We start from the raw sequence: 21,411 nt of genomic DNA, 5'->3' as shown, positions 1-21,411 counted from the left end.
CCGACTTTATTAACAGAAGGAGTGACGTGGTGGCTCAGTGGTTAGCACTGCTGCCTCCCAGCACCAGGGACCTGGGTCCAATTCCACCTTCAGGTGACTATGTGTGTGGAGTTTGCACATTCTCCCCATGTCTGCATGGGTTTCCTCCTACAGTCCAAAGATGTGCAGGTTAGGGTGGATTGGACATGCTAAATTGCCCACAGTGTCCAAGGATGTGCAGGTTAGGTGGGTTGTCCCATTGGAGATGTAGGGTGATGGGGATAAGGTAGTAGGGTGTGTCTGGATTGACTCAAATGGGTCAAGTGGCCTGCTTTCACACTATTGAGATTCTACGATAGATTGACAATTACAATTCTGAGCACGTCACTCTTAAAATGACGAAAAGACACTGTAGGGGTTGCAGACAGGTTGAGAGGAACCTCAATGTTTTGATGGCAGAAGACAGTAATTGCGTAGATAGATTGGTGAAAATGGGGATTAACCCATTGTAAGGGAGATCTGATGGAGATGTCTAAAATCACAAGGCTCCTGGAGTAGATTGGCAAAGGGGACACTAACTTAAGATCAGTGGGGGCGGCACAGTGGCTAGCACTGTTGCCTCACAGCACCACGGACCTGGGTTCGATTCTAGTCTCAGGTGACTGCCTTTGTGAATTCTGCATGTTCTCCTTGTGTCTGGGTGGGTTTCCTCTGGGTTCTCCGGTTTCCTCCCACAATCCAAAGATGTACAGGTCAGGTGACTTGGCCGTGCTAAATTCCCCATAATGTTAAGTGCAGGGGTAAATATAGGGTAGGGGAATGGGTCTGGATGGTTTACTCTTCAAAGGGTTGGTGTGGACTTGTTGGGCCGAAGGGTCCATTTTCATACGCTTTCGGGAATCTAATCTAAATCATCATCAGTAAAACAACGAAGAGCATCACAAGAAAGAAGTTTTTTTTGCACAGCAAGTGGTTAGGACTCTGGAATGCACAGCCTGTGTGTAGATTATTCGGGGCTTTCAAAAGAGAATTTAACCGCTCCCAGAGGAGAACAAATTTGCAGACCGTGAGGAGAAGGCAGGTGAGTGGGACTAGCTCTGAGAGAACCAGCCTCAGTACCATCAGCCTCCTATTGTGCTGAACATTGGGAACACCTTTCCCGTATTGTCAGCTGCCTCTGCGCCAAGCTCTAGAATTTTCTTCCTAAACCTCGCCGAGTGGGCATTAATTGGGTGTTTGTATTCATATTCAATTCCGAAACAAGTGGCGCTGTTGCGCTTGGAGGTGCAAGCTGGCACAGTGAGGTTCTGCCACCAAAGACTAGTAAAGCACGTACAAACTCGGCTCTGGTTGCATCCTGCATCAACTCTCTCCACTGGGTGAAGCAAAGCTCTGCCTCTCCACCACAATCTCCTGCTTTACTAAAGCCGACTGCATTGTCCCAATACCTCAGTGACAGTCTACAGCCAGTTCTGCTTTAACACGGTAACATTCTGTTCTTATAGCACAGGGTTGCATGAGAAAATTATCCCTTTGGGCCCAACAAGTTAGCGTCCCCTTTGCCAATCTACTCTGTCCAGGAGCCTTGTGACTTTAGACATCTCCGTAATAGCAACTACATTTAAACTATGATTTGGAGGTGCCGGTGTTGGACTGGGGTGTACAAAGTTAAAGATCACACAACACCAGGTTATAGTCCAACAGGTTGCTGGAATTGCGTTATAACCAGTACACAATTTAAAACTTTGAGCTTCAGAAACAGCATCCCCAATACGTCAGTCGTGTTAATGAAACGCACATTATAGCGGCACGTCCAAGCACACTCCTGGGGGTCACCTCAGGACATTTCACAATATTAAACAGCGTCATGTAAACGCAGGCTGCACTGCGGGGTTGCACGGCTCAGGAACACAAGTAGGCCATTCAACCCCTCCAGCCTGTTCCGCAGGTGACAGCAGCAATGGAACAATCCAAAGAGCGAGAGATCAAACACACTGTGGGAAGTGGGAAAATTGAATGCCACAAAATTTTCCTTGTTGTGGGGATGGAGGCTGCAAAACGACCTTGAATGTTGCCCAAGAGTCAGAGCTGAAAATGTGCCGCTGGAAAAGCGCAGCAGGTCAGGCAGCCTCCGAGGAGCAGGAGAGCTGACGTTTCGGGCATGAGCCCTTCTTCAGGACATACAGCATGGAAACAGACCCTTTGGTCCAATTAGCCCACGCTGACCACGTTTCCAAACTGAACTAGTCCCACCGCCTGCATTTGGACCACATCCCTCCAAACATTTCTTATTCATGTACCTGTTCAACTATCTTTTAAAATGTTGTAACTGCACCCGCATCCACCACTTCCTCAGGAAGTTCATTCCTCATACGAGCCACTGTGTAAAAAAAAGGTTGGCCTTCATTTCCTTTTCAAACCTTTCCCCTCTCACCTGAAAAATATGTTGCCTGGTTTTGGACTCCCCTGCACTGGGGAAAAGACTTTTGCTTTCCATACCCCTTACGATTTTAGAAACATTTATAAAAGGTCACCCCTCAACCTCCTACGCTCTAGTGAAGCAAGTCCCAGCCTCTCCCAATAACTCAAACCCTCTGGACCTGGCAACATCGTGGTAAATCTCTTCTGAGCCCTCTCCATTTTAAATAGCATCCTTCCTATAGCAGGGCAGCCAGAGTTGGATGCTCCTCCAGATGTCCTTCAGGGAACCTGCTTCCCTCACCTGGTCTGACCAACCGCAGAGTCCAACACTCAAACCCCCGAGGGAAGGGAAACCATCAACGTCACTCAGGCAGAATGGGCCATGTTCCACACCCCCAATTCCCCTCCCCCCACCAAGAACACAACACGATCTAACCGGGCTGGTAATGTGTCAATGGGAAAACGCTCTGTATCTATCCTGTGCTATATCTGAGCACTGCAAGTGTGGGCAACGCTGTGGGCTCCTTCCCCATTCCACTGTGAATCTGGGCTGGACAGTGTCACAGGTGGCACTCCAATGCAATATAAGGTTAAGCAGGTTCACATGGTGTCAGGTCACGGGCAGTCTGTGGGGCCCGGTTATGCTTTCATCTGCAGTCCCTAAAAAAAAAAGGAACACTTTCACATTTTTGGTTGGGTTTTGGGTCCCATACTCCTGACCGGTGGGCGGGAGGGAGGGAGGTGCAGACAGAGCCGAGGATCAACGTGGCCATCAACAAGCCGAGGTTTTGGCTGTGCAGGGGCTGCAAGTAGCTGCCCCACTATACAGTTATGTCCGACCTCTGGTACCCATTAAAGAGAGAGCATGCAGTGTCTACTGGCACCAGAGGGTCCAGAGACCAGTGGGCATCAGAAGGGCTGGAGTGATCATCTCCCTGAGTAACGTTATCGTGTTTTAATTTTGATCAATTCCCATTGATCGTTTAATTTTATTACAGTCACCCACCAGGGGATGTCTAACCTACAAAAAGAGGAACAAGAGTAGGCCACTCTGCCCTTCCAGACTGCTACCCCATTCATTAAGATGGCAGCTGATCTGATTTGAACCTCAGCTTTACATCGCTGCACACCCCCTCCCGATAATCCTTCACCCCCCCTTGGTCATTGAGGATCGATCTCCCTCTGCCTTAAACACATTTAAAAATTCTGCACGTTTATGTTTTCACCTGCAGCTCCCATCACTCCCTAAAAATCAAAAGTCATGCCTTTACATTTCTGGTTGGGTTTTGGGTTCCCCGACACTGCCTCTTGAGGAAGGGAATTCCAAAGACTCTCGACCCTCAGAAATAAAATGTTCCCTCATGTCTGTTTTAAATGGGCGCCCCCTTATTTTTTAAACAGCGCGCCCTTGTTGTAGATTCTCCCACAAGAGGAACCATCCTTTCCACATCCACTCAGTCAAGTCCCTCCCAGGATTTTATTTGTTTCAATTCAGTCACCTCTGACTCTTCTAAACAGCCGAGGAGACAGGCCCAGCCTTTCCTCAGGAGGTAAAAGTCTACCTTGGTTAAGTTTTGTATTCAAACAGTAAATGTCGAAGCTGCTCCATATCCGGCTTGGGAGGGAGCTCAGGGTTGAAGGACCGTGACTCATTGCTTGCGTTGTCCCTTTAGAGTCCAAAGGTTACCGACTGAAATCTCACTAGAAGGAAAGAAAATGGGAGCGAGGCCAAAGACCCCATCATAGCACCAAGGGAGTGCAGCTTTGCTGGAGGTGCTGATAGAACGAAGGCCATCTCAGGTGGCCTCCTGTAGCTGAGGGTCTCCCCCACACAAATGTGGAAAATCCTTTTTTCTTAAAAAATAAAGTATGTATAGAATTGGTGCAGACAAGATGACGTTTCCCATGGGTGGGGACTTTTTCTTTTATTCAGTCACTGGTTAGGCCCAGCATTTATTGCCCATCCCTAATTGCCCAGAGGACAGTTGAGAGTCAAATACATTACTGCGGGTCTGGAGTCACAAGTAGGTCAGACCGAGTAAGGATGGCAGCTGCCTTCCAAATGGCATTAGTGAACCAGATGGGTTTTTCCATCAAACAACATTAGAGAGTGTTAATTCCAGACGTTTACTGAATTCCACCATCTGTCGAACCTGGGTCCTTGGATTTACAAAGTGACCCCTTACTCTGAATCAGGACTCTCCTGAAGCAGGGTCTGCAGATTTGAAACATTAACTCTCATTTTCAATGTAGCTCGAGTTCTACCTGCCTTGGAATCTCTTCCATACATGGCCAAGTAACACCAAATGTCTCTTGAAATAAAACCCTCTGCACCAGATACTGATTACATTAAAAGCGACATGGGTTCAATCCAAGGAATGTCTTCTTTGGGAAGAAATCCACATCACCCACCAACTATTTGCTTTCCTTATTTAAACATGCCGTGATGTCACACAGCAACTGGAACTGGACAATTAAGCCAAGTGACAAAAAGACACTTTAAATGCAGACACACACACTCACTCTTGTTACCAAGAAACCCGGTTGTAAAACCAAGGCTAATATATAGCAGCTGAGTTGAAAACAATGATTCAGGAAGTCATGTTTAAGCCATTACAGAAAATAAGTTTGAAAAACACTTTTAGATTTTCTGCACCAGAAGACTTTCACTGTGGTGTCTAAGAAACGAAGTCAAAAAAAAGGGGAGGGGGAGGGGGAGGGGGAGAGAAAAGAGAGAGAGAAGAGGAAGAGATGGGACGATGGAATAAACGTAAAATCAGCAAGGGAAAGTTGGCTGGGGGTTGGCTGTTTGCAGTTTAATACTTTATTCTAGACTGTGGTTACTACTCTGCAAGAATTCTTGCAACAAAACATCAAAACCACATTAATTATATTCCCTACCGAGCTCAGGCTAAATAGAACCTATTAAAGAGGTGTTCCTCCTCCGAAAATCAGCATTGAACAACTAAACAAATTAACAATCCTGGTTAAAAAGGTATGTTGCATTGTTTTGAAACTAGAATTGGGAAAAAAAGTGCAATTGAAATTAAGTTACTTCAAATAACTCAGGAGGGGAAACAAGTACACGGACAATGACAGAATTAGGAATTGATGTTTCTGTATAATACACTCAGGGGGAAAAAAAACACACACATTTCAAATGCCCACTTTAAAAAAAAATCCCTACTCAAGAGGAAACCGGAATCAAAAACAGAAGTTTCAAATCTGGTTGATCTCTCACTGAATTCAAACCCAGCGGATTAAAAAAAACTTAATTAAACTATATTTTCATAATTAAGTGGAGGCATTCGCGTCTTGGAAAACAAAAATTAAAATTTTCGTGCACGAGGCGTGGGGAAACTTTGCCCATTGCGTTTCACACGCAACACTCAGAAGGACTTGTACCCTGGTTATAACACCAACCCAAGGAAATTAATCCCATTCCGCAGCATGTTATTAACTGGTGGAAATGCACACACGCCCAGAAACTGACACACACACAAAAAGCTTGAAGTCCTACCTCATGTTTGGTTTTTTGAAGATTCTCTTTCAGAGGCTGGTAAAGATTCTGCAAAGCAAATTCCTGTCCTTAATGCGTGTGTCGGGCTTGCTTGCACACACACCAATTTTTCTCTTGCTTCCTCTGTTTCTTTCTCTGTAAGAGGCGAGTTATTAACCTGCCCAGGATGTTCTCTTTTTTTTGTTGTTGTTGTTGTTGCAGTTCTCTAGATCACTGCAGTATGTTGCATACCTCTTCAGCAGTGAACACGGTCCTGTTGTAACATGCTTCTTCCTAACTGTTCCCCGCCACACTATAACCACTCTATGTTACACTGTATTCCCTCCACTCCCTGGTCCCAGTATTCACATATTCGACCAGCCCCACAATGCACAGCCTTGCACTTCCGCCAGCACTGTGCAATTTAAAAGGGCTACGGTAGAGATCTCCTTAAAAGGGCAGATGAACAGGGAGGGTAATTCAACTCTCCCTCTCTCTGGGCTCCACTGCAGAGTCGTGAGGGCCTGCAGTCCCGAGCGAATGCTGCACGGCCAGACGTGCCACACCTCCCTCAGATGGACTTAACAGACACCACTATTTGGAAGGAAGGTAGATATTCCCCCCACCCTCTAACCCTCAAACAACATCACAAAACACATAACATGCTGTTTGTGGGAGCTGGCTGTGTGGAAATTTGCATTTCGTTATAACAGTCTCTAAGCTTCAAAAGTACTTTGTTGCCTGTGAAGTGTGTTGGGATTGCTCGAGGTTGTGAGAGGTGCTATATAAATGCAAGTATTTTTTTCTCTATAACAGATCAAATAAGAAGTGAGGACAAGTGGGTATAGAAACATATAAAATTACGAAGGGAATTGATTAGATAGAAACAAGGAGGGTGAGACTAGAACTAGGGGCATAGCCTCAAAATTAGGGGGAGCAGATTTCAGACTGAGCTGAGGAGGAAATTTCTTCCCCCAGAGGGTTGGGAATCTGTGGAATTCCCCGCCCAGTGAAGAAGTTAAGGCTTCCTAGTTGAATGTTTTTAAGGCAAAGATAGACTTTTGAACAGTAAAGGGATTAAGGGTTATGGTGAGCAGGTGAGTAAGTGGAATGAGGCCATGATAAGGATCAGCCACGGTCTTATTGAATGTACAGGCTGGAGGGGCCAGATGGCTGACTCCTGTTCTTATGACAAAATTAGAGAATAAATTCTATTTATAGTTTAACATTTCGTAGAATACCTACTGCGTCAAAGCAGGTTATCAGCCATCAAGTCCCCACCAACCCTCCAAAGAGTATCCTACACAGTCCCTGTAACCCTGCATTCCCCATGGCTGACCCACCTAATTTGCACATCCCTGGACACAATGGAGCAGTTTCTCACAGCCAATCCACCCTAACCTGCACATCTTAGCCCTGTGGGTGGAATGGGGTGGCACATTGGCTCAGTGGTTAGCACTGCGACCTCACAGCACCAGGGTCCCAGGTTCGATTCCAGCCTTGGGTGACTGTCTGTGTGGAATTTGTTTCCTCCAGGTGCTCTGGTTTCCTCCCACAGTGCAAAGATGTGCAGGTTAGGTGAATTGGCCATGCTAAATTGCCCATCGTGTTAGGTGCATTAGTTAGAGGGAAATGGGTCTGGGTGGGTTTCTCTTCAGAGGGTGGGTGTGGACTGGTTGGGCCGAATGGCCTGTTCCCAAGCTGTAAGGAATCTAATCTAATCAAATGTGCAAGCTCCACACGGACAGTTGCCTGAGTGTGGAATTGAACCCAGGCCCCTGGCACTGTGAGGCAGCAGTGTTAACCACTGAGCTGCTATTCCAACATTTGAAAATTACTTTCAAGAGGATGTGGAAAATGGGAGAGTTGGGTGTGTGTGGAGTTGAGTGCTAACCACTTGATTCATTAAAAAATAACAAATTGAGGAACATTGTGGTTCAGTGGTAAAGTCAATGGATCAATAATCTCCAGCAAATACTCTGGAGAGAGTGGGTTCAAACCCACATTGGAATTTAAATTCAATTAACTAATCTGGAATTAAAAAGCTAGACTAATGGCAACCATGTTACCATGTGCTGAGTGTTGCAAAACAAAACAGTTCAGGCATCACTTATGCCTTTAAGGGAAGGAAGTATCCCCAACCAGTCTGGCCTACGTGTAACTCCAGACTCTCAGTGATGGAGGGCTTTTGCCCGAAACGTTGATTCTCCTGTTCCTCGGATGCTGCCTGACCTGCTGTGCTTTCCCAGCAATACATTTTCAGCTCTGATCTGCAGTCCTCACTTTCTCCTGCACTCTGTGAAATACTATTCAGGAGTTAGGGCAAGGGAATAGGTCACTGCTGGTGCCAATTGACCAGGAAGCTAATGTTTAACAATTCTCAGCTGGCTACAACATTGGGGCAGGAGGCTGTTATTGACCAGACTCATTGAACTCTGCTTTAGATCACTGAGGGAAAGCATCTGGCAGCTCCTCTACCACTGAATGAATCCACCAGCTAATACAAGAATTCAACCCATGCTGTTGGCGTCATTCATGAGCCATCCAGCCAACTGAGGCTAATTGACCCTCTCCAAATGGGTAAATATCTTATAGCAACAGGACAGGGAAAAAACAGAGACACCAAATGTTGGCACAAGGATTTTTTTTCTCAATTGAAATAAAAGCAAAATCCTGTGGATGCTGGAAATCCGAAACAAACACAGTGATTCCTGGAGAAACCCTGCAATTCTGGCAGTATCTGTGGAGAGAGAAAAATAGAATTCACAATTTGAGTCCAGCAACCCTTCGTCAAAACGAGACATCACAGCAGACTCACGTTTCGTGTCTACTGTGATGTCTTGTTCTGACAACGGGTAACTGGACTCGAATTGTGAACTCTGTTTTTCTCTCTCCACTAATGCCACCAGAAATGCTGAGTTTATCCAGCATTCTATGTTTTTGATTCTCAATTGTTTTGTTAACCATTTTAGAAAGACTTGAAAGGGTTCCAAAATGATTAAGGATGTTGCCGGAGTTGGAGGGTTTGAGTTATAGGGAGAGGCTGAATAGGCTGGGGCTGTATTCCCTGGAGTGTCGGAGGCTGAGGGGTGACCTTATAGAGGTTTATAAAATCATGAGGGGCATGGATAGGATAAATAGACAAAGTCTTTTCCCTGGGGTTGGGGAGTCCCGAGCTAGAGGGCATAGGTTTAGGGTGAGAGGGGGAAAATTTAAAAGGGACCTAAGGGGTGACTTTTTCCACAGAGGGTGGTGCGTGTATGGAATGAGCTGCCAGAGGAAGTAGTGGAGGTGGATACACTTAAAACACTAAAAAGGCATCTGGATGGGTATATGAATAGGAAGGATTTAGAGGGATATGGGCCAAGTGCTGGCAAATGGGACAAGATTAATTTAGGATATCTGGTCAGCATGGACGAGTTGGACCAAAGGGTCTGTTTCTGTGATGTACATCTCTATGACTCTACGACTCTAAATGTAATTGTGGTCACTCCCACACCTGTATAGTGTTCTGGATTTGGTATTGATGTTTTTAACAAGATGACGGAAGGCCATGTACATAAAACAAAGTAGGCATTCAGATAGGAATGCTAAATGGTTAGAATTGTGGAATTTCTTTTTAATTTGGGGAACCTGATTTAGGTGAAACCTCCTTGATAAGCCAGCGTCCGAGAGATCTGTCCGGTATGGGAACAAGTGGCCAAGCTCTCTCCATTCTCTTCGACTTGAACTATTGCATCTCTACTCGAGCTGGTTTTTAAACAGAAGGGTTAATTGTCTAGTGCGTTGGTTGATAGTCTAGTGCTGCTATGTGGCAATCAGGAAGTCCCGGGTCCGTTATCACAGGCTGTTACTTGACCTCATAAATTGCACACTTAAATAAGAACATAAGAGACAGCAACAGGAATGGGCCATTTGGCTCCTTGGGCCTCCTCCGCCATTCAATAAGATCACGGCTGATCTTTTTTGTGGACTTAGCTCCACTCACCATAAACTTTAATTATTTTACTGTTCAACAATCTATCTCGTCCTTGCCCCGATCTGATGAAGGAGCAGCTTGTGATTTCAAATAAACCTGTTGGACTATTACCTGGTATCAAGTGACTTCTGACTTTGTCCACCCAGACCAACACCGGCACCTCCACATCACGGCTTCAAAACATTCAACAAGGTCGCCTTGACTGCTTCAGTTGGGTGGAAGGGGGGGAATTTCCACAGGTTCACGACCCTTTGGATGAAGAAGTTCTTCCTCAGTTCAGTCCGAAATCTGAGGAGAAAGTGAGGACTGCAGATGCTGGAGATCAGAGTCGAGAGTGTGGTGCTGGAAAAGCACAGCAGGTCAGGCAGCATCCGAGGAGCAGGAGAATTCGGGCAAGAGCCCTTCATCAGGATTCCATCCTAAATCTGCTCTCCCTTATGTTGAGTAGACAGGCAGGAGGCTGGAAGAACACAGCAAGCCAGGCAGCATCAGGAGGTGGAGGTTACGCCCTCTAGTTCAGGAGCTGAAACAACCACCCTGCTTCTATTCTATCTATTCCCTTCATAATTGTATATGTTTGTATAAGATCGCGTCTCAGTCCAAATGAGTTTCGACCCAGTCTACCTCATCTCTTCTGATAAGTCAACCCACTCAACTCCAGAACCAACCTAGTGAACCTCTTCTGGGTGTGGTATGGGACATACCACCAGCGCTTCACCGGAGACTCTCACTGATGATGTTACCGCGTCTTGGTGACGAAACATCTGAAAACAAACCTTCCAGCTCAGCGAGCTAACTTACATGCTTATCATCAACCTGAACTACAAACCTTCTCAAAAGTTGCTCAGTGTAAGAGTTCTGATGAAGTCACCCAACTCGAAATGTTAACTCTGCTTCCTTCCCATAGACCTGCTGAGCTTAGCCAGCCGTTTCAGGTTTTGTTTCAGATCTCCAGTATCTGGAGAGTTTTGTTTTACCTAAGTGTAAAAGCAGCCTGTTTTGGCAGGAAGGTAACTGCAATGACCTTGCCTCGAGATTGGGAACAATCTGTTCTGTAGCGGCACCTGGACTTGTTTCTGGCCGCCGAGCACAGAGGAATGCCTGGGAAAGTATTAATAATGGGGACTTTCCCCAGCTTCAGGGACCTTCACCATTGCATTGGGGTCAAGACTGGGCCAATGGGAATGAAGGTAGAGCTCCAAGTGGCAACCATCAATCCCTGATATGAAGACAAGGCAGTGAGACTTGTTGAATACGTCTCAAGTAGTTTAAGTTAATCGATTTACTCATTTGTTTGTATATCTGAAATAGATGAATTAGAATTAGTTTTATTGTCACATGTATCAAATGAGTACAGTGAAAAATTTATAAGTCCCCACTTACAGCACAAACCTACCCAGGTCCAGCTTCTTCAGTTGCCAGAGCTTAGAAAATACAGAAATAAAAAGTCCAACATTGCAAAAAAGCAAGTTACATTAAGCCAACAAACTTGCTTTATTTAGAAGTGCACATGTCTTCCTGTATGCATTTTGATCAGAACTTAAAGAACCCGTTAGGCAATTTCAATCTAACAGTACACTTGGCACAATGAGTAGCGTTTGAACAAAATGCTCAAGAGGGTAAAGGAAGAGGTGGAAGACTGAGGGATGAGTTCCTTTGGCTGGAGAGGAGATGCTGTCTGTTTGTCGTCCAGTATCAATGAACATCTCCAATTGTCACAGGCGTACACTTTCTTTATCTCACTAATTAATGTATCATGGGAGTAACGGTTTAATTGGCTTTAAGTTTGAGAAGCTGTGAGAAGCAGCAGTTTTTAATTGAAGTTACCATGAACACCAGGTATTCCAAAATGCTATTGATCCTTAGCTTAATGGGAAAGTTAGGAGCATTGTCAGCAAGCGTTTTACTGGAAACTGAAGAAATATGTGACGGTAATAGATGGACTTGCAAAAGAGGTTATGAAAGGAGCAAAAAAAACCTGAAAGAACCCAGATTCAGAAACAAACAGAAATTGCTGGAAAACACTCAGCAGCATCAGTGGACAGAAATCAGAGCTAATGTTTCGGGTCCAGTATATTCCTCATAAACTGTTCAGTCCTGGGGAAGGGTCACTGGACACAAAACGTTAACTCTGATTTCTCTCCACATATGCTGCTAGACCTCCAAAAGGAACTACTGGATTTGAAACAGTTCATAATAGGTTACAGTGGAAGAGGACCAATTCCATTGTAAAAATGCTGTCCCTTATTCCCAAATCCACCGCCGCATCTGCTCCCAGGAGGACTAATTCCACACCTTTTCCAAAGATGTCTACTTTGAAGAAGTTCTCCTCCGTAATAAGTTACAGTGTCCATTTGTCTGCTTTACAGTTGGACAAGAAAACAGAAAGCTGCAAGGAAGTTACAGGGTAAAGCCGATTACCAACAACAAAGCACAGTACCCATTATGTGTAATACAAGGGAAAGGCTGTGGTTAGACCCAACACTGCAACTGGATTGACTGGATGTTGATATGGAAAGCAATGATGAAATGGACTTTTCCCATGATAGAGCAAAAATTAAAATAAACCAGACAGAAATCTGAGAACAGATAGCAGCTGGGGCTGTCATCTCACATGACAGGGCAGGTAACCTTGAGAATGTAATTGACAGGATTTCCCCAACAGTTTCATCTCTGAGCAGTGAGACAAGGCTGGTGTGTAATGTCACCAATGTGCTGGAAGGGTTGGACGAAGGAATAGGACCCTTATGCAAAGTTAGGGAAGAGATTAAAAAGTCCCTTTACCCCAATGAAATTAAAGGAGCCCTCTGTGAAAATTGGACTGTATCACAGAGAGTTCCCATGATAGTTACAGGGATGGCATCTCTCACATTCAACGGAGATCAGTACCAAAACAAAGTAAACCGAAAGCATCATAGGTTCAATACTTTCAAATCTTATTTCATTGAAAAGTTTAAAAGGTGTTTTTTTTTTAATTGCTGTAGAAAGATGTTGTGGAAAAAAACATAGTCTGGCTTGTTCTCATAACACAGATAAACCTGTTTTGGAAGGCCTCCAAACTGAACTCCGAATTCAGAATGAGAATTTTTTGTATATTCATATTTTGAAGGTGGTGTTCAAAGGAAGAACTAGAAAACTTTTTTCTCTTTGAGACAAGAAAAAAATCAAACTGTCAGTTTGAAATGATCAGGAGATTTTGACAGTTTTAAACGTGACAGTACGACATGACGTCACCTGGTAACTTGGGCCTGCCGTTTTTGAGACCAGTAGAGTTAACTCCTTCTACTGACAGTTTTAAATCTTCTCACACACCTTCTGTCATGAGGAGACATAGAACATAGAACAATACAGCGCAGAACAGAGACGTGTAATTTTGGACAGGACTAAATTCTGGACCTTATTTACCCATTGGGTGTCTTCCTGAGCCAAAGTGGACTTTGTTTTTGAACAGATTTCAAGAACACAGTAAGGGAGTCGTTAGTCTTAGAACGGCACGGTGGCTCAGTGGTTCACACTGCTGCCTCAGACTGCCATGGATCTGGGTTCGATTCCAGTTTCCGGCTGGAACTTCACATTCTCCCTGTGTCTGTATGGATTTCCTCCCACAGTCCAAAGCTGTGCAGGTTAGTTGGAATGGCCATGCTTATTTCTCATAGTGTCCGTAGATGTGCAGGCTAGGTGGATTATCAATGGGAAATGCAGGGACAGGGTGGGATGCTCTTTGAAGGATTAATATGGGCTGAATGGCCTGGTTCTGCACTGTAGGGGATTCAATGACATGACTGTTATGGAGACAGATGCTTTTAAAACAGGGGAACCCTGAACTAACTACAGTCACTGGAATCTCCAACATAAGAACACTGTTTAAAACCATCAAGCCTAGATGCAATTGTTTCTGAAATTGGGATTAATAAAATGCCTTGATACAAATGGCTAGTTCAAGTGTGCAACAGGAAATTCAATTGAATTTTAAAGGGCAAATATATTTAAATCTTTAAATTTTAATTTAAAAACACGAGCCAATGGAAACATTCAAGGTGGTTTTAATTTGGATCAGGTATTAATGGGTTTGATTATTCAGGAAGAAATTAAATGACCACTAATGGATACTGCCAGCCTAACAACACTGCTGCAGCTGGGGAAGTACTCAGCACGGCAATACATAATGTCAGATTTAGAATAATATTAGGGACTTTCCCCACCTAGAGGGACTTTCTCTCGTCACACAAGGGGTTCGCGAGATGGGGGACTTAGGTACAAAGATAGAACTCCAAGTGGCAGCTTTCATCCAGGACAATTCTGACGTGAAGACAAGGCACCAAGACTCGCCTGTTGAATATGCCTAATGTAGTTTAAGTTAATAGATCCACTCATTAGTTTGCATAAATCTAAAGTTGAATAAGCTCATAAATTTGTTTTATATTGAAGCCCACATATCTTCTTGTATTCATCTTAATCAGACCTTAAGAATCCATTGGGCACTTTCAGGCTAACCATCCACCCCTTCGTGATGTTTATCCCAGATTTTGCTTGTGAACAGAATCCTGGAGATTAATCTTTGATTCCTGGAGGCATCAGGGCAAACTTGGAAGGTTGGCAACCCGGAGTACCCAAACCTGTTGCAGATGAAAATGATCCCTACTGGAAAATGCAGGAAGACAGAACTGAGTGAGGCTGCACTCTGCAAGCACTCACTCCTCAGGGCACTGCACAGAGAATGGGTATGAATACTGGAACCATACACTGCACGGAAAGTTGGAATGAATTCTAGACAGCTATCTTATTCCACCATTCGAATGACAACTATAGTGGCTGCCTCAGTCATTTCTCCTCATCTCAGCCAAACCCTTCAAATATAATCTCCTTCTGTCACACAAAGAAACCACAGACTTTTCCTCTTGGTGGTTGCATTTGCAGTCTTTAGAGATTAAAATGCCAACCACATGGAATTTATCTGCTGGAGTATGCCTGTTCATCTGCTGCTAGCAGTCGTAAAGGGGGAGGTCGGAGTTAATTATTTTTAAACTTTTTCCTCACTGAATTTGCCTTTGCCAAAGTCTGCTTCAGGCAGCCTGTGTCAGCCTCAAAAGCCACGGGATCTTTTAAGACCAGTGACCAAGAAGGCATGTTTCCTTCCTTTCGATCTTCTGACCTAGTTGGGACCTCGAAGCCAGATGTGAACCTTTCTCAACAATATCCATTTTATGGAAATGAGACAAGGATTAGTCTTCATTGTGTGCACCTACATTGAACTCTCCCTGTAACTCTGCCACACCTTTCCTACATTGCACAGGGAATGCACGTTGCTCAGACGAACAACGATGGACCTCACAGTAATACGGGTGAGAATGTCGGTGGGGGGGGGGTGTGGTGTGTGTGTGTGCGTGCATGTGCATGGCAGGCCCTTAGAATGAGGATGATGTTAGTCACAGCAACAATCTGTACATGAGGAGGCTGTTGTGTTGCAGCTTCTACATGGTTCTGTCCACCTAGGTAACTCTTTGGCTGTCTGCCACTGGTGTGTCACAAAGTTCTATCAACTGATTAGTAAGCTGTTTGGCTACGTCATGAGACACTTTCCATGACCATCAAGTCTTGAGGTGGGTATTGGACCAGGGCCTTCTGGTACACAGGTAAGGATGCTATCCTCTACACCACAAGACCTCCTGTTGGATATGTTACTGGGTGGGTATTCCAGATGCTTGGATTTATCCAAAGCTCCGGAGGTGAATCCTCAGCACAGCAGATTTGAACTTGAATTTGGTTTAAAGAACAGTAAATCTGAAAATAAAAACTGGTGTCAGTAATATTGACCTTAAAATCCTAAAGGTTCATTGAAATCCTTTAGGGAAGGAAACCCATTGTGCTTTTAGCATTTGTAAGCTTTAGAAATTGAAATAGCAACCACATGGGATTTATCTGCTGGAGCGTGCCTGGTCATCTAATGTTAGCGGTCTTTAAGAGGGAGATCCAAATTAATTATTTTTAAACTTCTTTTCCCCTCTGAATTTTGCCTTCACCAAAGTCAGCTTCAGGCACTGTTTCCTGGTTTGCATTGCACAGCCTCTGTGCATATCAAAAGGTTCAAGCTCTGGTCCACGCGTGATCACAATTCCTCTGCAATGGGTGATCCTTAACTGTCCTGTGAAGTGGCCCAGGGGCCAATTAGATGCATGGCTGGCTTCTGATGTAGACTGAGACCAGAAACGCAGGTTCAATCCCCACACTGGCTCAGGTGATCATATAAATTCCCCCTTCTCAACCTCATCCAAGACATGGTGACTGTCAGGTTAAACCACCACCGGTTGTGTCTCTCTCTAATGAGAGAGCAGCCCTATGGCTGTCAGGGATAATGGCTACTTTATGAAGTGACCCAAGCATGCCACTCAGTTAAATAACCATCCATGCAAAGCACCATGGCTATCTCCTAACTATAAGTTAATCTTAAATAAATCATAGCTTCAAAGATATGAAAATCTCAACATTAATGTTATGATTTGTGATTTTTTTTTTCATCTGTGCAATGTGGACATTTCTGGCTGGGCCAGCACTTACTGCCCATACCTAGTTGTCCTTGAGAAGGTGTGGTGAGCTTTGATGAGGGGCTAAGGAGTTAAGCTTCACATCTTTAAAATTTACCAGGTGCGAACAGCAGAGAGAGAAATACGTGGTAAATAAAACTGGGTGGTCATCGGTTTCAAGACTTTGTTATTGGAATAGTGAAAAGTTGCATGTACCTAGCTAGCCCTGTTTCACAGGCCTCAGATGCTGAGAACCTGGGTTATTGATGGCCATCTACTGAGGAATGTTCAATGTACGAGGTAGCCTAGTGGAAAGCTGGCACGCAAAGTCCAGAAGGGCCAGGGCGTGGCAGATAGAATTTAGAGAAATGTGAGGTATTGCATTTTGGTAAGGTGAATCAGGGCAGGACTTATACACTTAACGGTAAGGTCCTGTAGAGTGTTGCCAAACAAAGTGACCTTAGAATGCAGGTTCATAGTTCCTTGAAAGTGAAGCCACATGTTGACAGGTGTTTGGTATGCTTACCTTTATTTGTCAGTGCATTAAGAATAGGAGTCGGATGATCATGTTGCAGCTGTACAGGTATTTGGTTAGGCCACTTTTGGAATACTGCCTTTGATTCTGGTCTCCCTGCTATAGGAAAGATGTCGCTAAACTTAAAAGGGTGCAGAAAAGATTTACGATGATGTTGCCAGGCTTGAAAGATTTGAACTGTAGGGAGGTTCTGAATAGGCTGGGGCTATTTTCCCTGGATTGTCGGAGGCTGAGGGGTAACCTTTGTAGAGATTTATAAAATCATGAGGAGCATGGATAGGGGAATCCAAAACTAGAGGATATCTGGTTGGCATGAATAAGTTGGACAGAAGGGTCTGTTTCTGTGCTGTACAAATCTATGAATCTAAAAGGATGGGAAGAGACCCCTGCCCTAGTGTCTGCGTTCTTCCACTCAATGGATCATTGAGTGGAGGCACCTTCTTTTACTTAGCAGCTACCAGTGTACCCCGGTCCCATACCAACCAAAACCCACTGAAGCAGATAAGTACAAACACAAGCTGTTCAAATAGATCTCAATAATTTAATATAGAAATTTTTAACAGCCACAACAATAAATAGAAACCATAATAACAGATTATTAACATGTTGCCAAACAATGACAATGTGCAACTTTATTTTCTCGATCCTCCGAATGGCAAATCAATTAGGAAACTTGAATTTCCCAACACTGAGGTTGACAGTGGAACAATAGAAATGGTCTCCACTGCAGAGCAGCAGTAACATGTGCCAGAAAGATCAGCACAGCAGCACGCACTCTCACTCAACTCCCTGCCTTCGTAATTTCTACTTCCTCCATGCAACATTCTTTAATTGACAAACATCGACAATACACAGTGTGATTGCCCTCAGTGAAGCTGCCATTGCTGCTCTGTGAGTGTGGAGTGCACCTGTCAGAACTACTGCTGCATTTGGATCAGTGATTTGGGGCGTCAGTCGAGCAAAGCCCTGCCGTACAAAAAAATGGCACAAAATACATGCATAAACCTCATTGTGATTACCTGTAAAAGGTCACTGTTGCAACCGGAAGTCGCCATGACAATTTGGCTCAGCAGGCTCACTCCCGCCTCTGGGTGCGGATATCCTACCCTAGGATTTGAGTGTGTGATTTTACACTGTCGGAGAATATTGCCCTGTAGCACAATTTTTTGGAAGAAATCAGAGTGGACATTTTAACGTTTTCTTGCTGATATTCCTCCCCATCCTCAACCAAAAAAAAGAACAATTGTCTGGCCAGTCACCTCATTGGCCACACTGTACACAAAAATTGTTCCATCTTTAGCTACATAAATGACTGCACTTCTGAGTAATTACTAGTGTCTGAGGGCATTTGAGATGATTCTAAATAAAAAGAATAAGTAGTTTTATACTGAATCATAGTGATGAATATGTCCCTTTCAAATAATCAGATGGTTAGATTTTATGCTCTATAGTGGATATGAATTGGCTGAGCTGACAAGTCAGGAGTGAGGATTCAAGGGCAAAATGTGTTTCATTGACTCTTTCTTTGTGTTTCAGTACCTGAAGAGAGCCCAATCTCCCAGTGTTACCTCATCCTGGCCTCCATGGGGGTCCTGCCTGAAAACCAGCTCTGGGACAGGCTTGGAACATCACGGCCACATTACTACAATCATGATGAGAGTCACAGTGAACTAACCCTGTGTTAACAGAGTGTTCCTGTCATGGTGCAACTACACTGCCATAAATGAACTGACAGATCGCTGCATGAGATTGTTCAGCTGAGAAATAGTCTGCAGGGCTTTCAGAATAGACTGGGGTGGAGTATGTTACAACGAGCAATGTGAGCTGACAGCAAGAGATTCATACACTCGCTGTCAACTGCACTTTTGTAAAATAAAAAGTACCTTGAATTATGGTTAGCACTCCAAGTGGAATATAAATTACCTTCACTGTGTACATTTTACAGGCCAAGTTAAACTAATGAGTTATATGCAAACTGTTTCATCTGTAGCATACTTTAGTGATGTACTTTTGTAAGAATCAGTTCTCAATTATGATATTGGCTTAAAACAGAAAAATGTTTACTTTTTGTTCCAAATGCTGTGCTGGTTAGGATGATGACTAGGATTCTTTTTTTAAACTTAGGGCACTCAGAGCCAGAACCAAACATTCCTCGGTCAAGTAAAGCATGATTAGACTCTGAGTAAAAATCCCTGACCCACTGCACAATCATGGATCGGATGTAAATGCCAATTAAATTTGGTTCCAGTCTGCTTCAATAACACAACCCAGCCCCAACCTCCAAGACGTTACCCATGCCTGATATTAGCTTCCCCTCTGCTTTCTCCGTGAGATTACAACTGGTTGCCAAAGGAGGTGGTTCTATTGTTGACAATACCCACAAGGCAATGGGGGTGGGGGTGATGGTCTGTGCAGCAGAATACCCAAAACCCACTTCACAGTGGACTTACATTCCAGGGTTGAAAGGGTAAAAATAATTTCAAGGAGCTGACATCTTTGCCTGTCATATAAGGAGACCTCAAACAGATTTGTTTTTTGTGGCTGACTGGAAGTCGAGCTACCCCAGAGTACAGAAGGCTGTGTAATAAAGGCGTGAGAACTCTGCAAATGACTGTACCCTCAGGGTCACACCAGCAGCTCACCTGTAACACAAACGTGAGCCAAGCCTGACAGGCAGTGTTGGTGTACTTTCATCCAGACTAAAAAACGATCTGCCGGCTATGAACGATAACTGCATCACATTCAAAAGCACCTGGAAGGTGTATTGTTGCAGCAGTATTACCTCACTGAGCATACCATTGTCCACCTGAACCTGAGCTCCAATGTCCATATGTTCTCTCAGTGCTGCTATTCAGTATTAACTATTGACGAAATTTTCTGTTCCACAATTCTCCACGTCTTAAAAGAGACGCAATGATTTCCCGGATTTTAAACTTGTCTTGGTGATCCAAGACATTGAGTTTGCTGAACTTGCCAGTCTATGAGACCTTCCCACCTCCAGCAACGCCTTCAAGATTAATGATGTTCTCATGTGGCTCAGGTCAGATGGCACCCTCCTGTTCTGGAACAGCAATGTGTTTGCATCTATCTTTCAGTGTGCATGTGTGTGTCTTAGAATAAGAAGGTGTCTTACAGGAGATGGAGGGGTTCGGGCATCTGCACCTCCTCTCTCTCTTCACTCGATGAGCTGTCCAGCCTCACGATGCGGTTATTCATTTTGCTGAACTCACGGGCCTTAATGCTATCAATGGAAGACAAAAGCACATTCAGTATTTGCTAAAGGTCACAACTCTCGACCCTCCTACTTAATCAGGTCAACCTTTGAGTGCAGACAATTGGAAAAGAACATTTACCTCCCAGGTCACCAAAACAAGCTGATTAATTGAATCCATTTTGAACCACACTATTTGCTGTGCTGACTTCCCTCGCACTCCCCACACTCTCGCCTGGCAGACACGTTAAACATGGAATACAGCTGGCTTAAAGTGTTACTTAAGGGACTGTTTCAAACTTGCAGATCTTATTCAAGACAATTTAAATGACGTCTTTGCTTCGTAAATCTCCTCTCAAGAGTCAGACTCATTTGAGTTTTATTGCACACAAGAAAGTTATTGGATCACTCATGGATTACATGGGCTGAGCATGAGTTATCCAACCTAATCTCAGTTTCTAGGTCTTGGTTAGTAATCCTGTTGGTTACACAACATCAAGTGCATGTCCAAGTGATCTACACAGTGGCTCAGTGGTCACAACTGCTGCATCACAGTGCCAGGGTCCCAGGTTCAATTCCAACCTCAGGCAACTGTCTCTGTGAAGTTTGCAAATTCTCTCCCCATGTTTGCGTGCGTTTCCTCCGGGTGCTCCAGTTTCCTCCCACAATCCAAAAAATGTGCAGGTCAGGTGGATCGGCCATGCTAAATTGCCCATAGTGTTCGATGCATTAGTCAGAGGGAAATGGGTCTGGGCGGGTTACTCTGCAGAGGGTTGGTATGCACCTATGAGGCCAAATGGCCTGTTTCTACACTGTAGGGAATCTAACCTAATCTAAAATGTAATAAGAGGTTTGCCTCTACCAACTTTTCAATTAATGAGTTCCAGATCCTAAACTTCTCCTCGACTACCCTTTAAACATTTTACCAAGTACTTTGAATCAATGCTCCCTGGTTGCTGAATTCTCCAATGAACGGAACTAGACTGTTCCTATCACTCTATCTAGGCTGCTCGTAATTTTGTACACCAGAATTCAATCCCTCTGTTCCCAAGGCAACAACTCCAGCCTATTCAATCTCTCCTCATAGGTCAAATTTTCCAATTCTGCCAAAAACCTTGTAAATCCGCTCTGTGCCAATAAAAATGTTTATTATGCAATTCAACAACCTAAATTAGATTGGGACTAAAGTTAATTTCAAAACTTGTAATCATTGGAATCCCTGCAGTGTGGAAGCAGACGATTTGGCCTATTGAGTCCATACCAACC

The 21,411-nt window shown here is 44.2% G+C and overlaps 1 protein-coding gene and 1 pseudogene across 1 annotated transcript in view; both read right to left on the bottom strand.

The window, feature by feature from the left end:
- LOC140454567 (uncharacterized) overlaps positions 1-6,319 on the bottom strand; it is a 63,561-nt pseudogene extending 57,242 nt beyond the window's left edge.
- A 12,461-nt stretch (positions 6,320-18,780) lies between these two features.
- meiosin (meiosis initiator) overlaps positions 18,781-21,411 on the bottom strand; it is an 87,161-nt gene continuing 84,530 nt past the window's right edge. The window contains exon 16 of the mRNA XM_072549411.1: positions 18,781-20,175. Within this exon, the coding sequence (XP_072405512.1) occupies positions 20,064-20,175 (112 nt within the window). The 3' untranslated portion in view covers positions 18,781-20,063. The remainder of the gene's footprint in view (positions 20,176-21,411) is intronic.

This window comes from Chiloscyllium punctatum, chromosome 29, assembly GCF_047496795.1.
Source record: "Chiloscyllium punctatum isolate Juve2018m chromosome 29, sChiPun1.3, whole genome shotgun sequence".
Classification (NCBI taxonomy): domain Eukaryota; kingdom Metazoa; phylum Chordata; class Chondrichthyes; order Orectolobiformes; family Hemiscylliidae; genus Chiloscyllium; species Chiloscyllium punctatum.
This window is presented reverse-complemented; position numbering and strand designations above follow the sequence as displayed.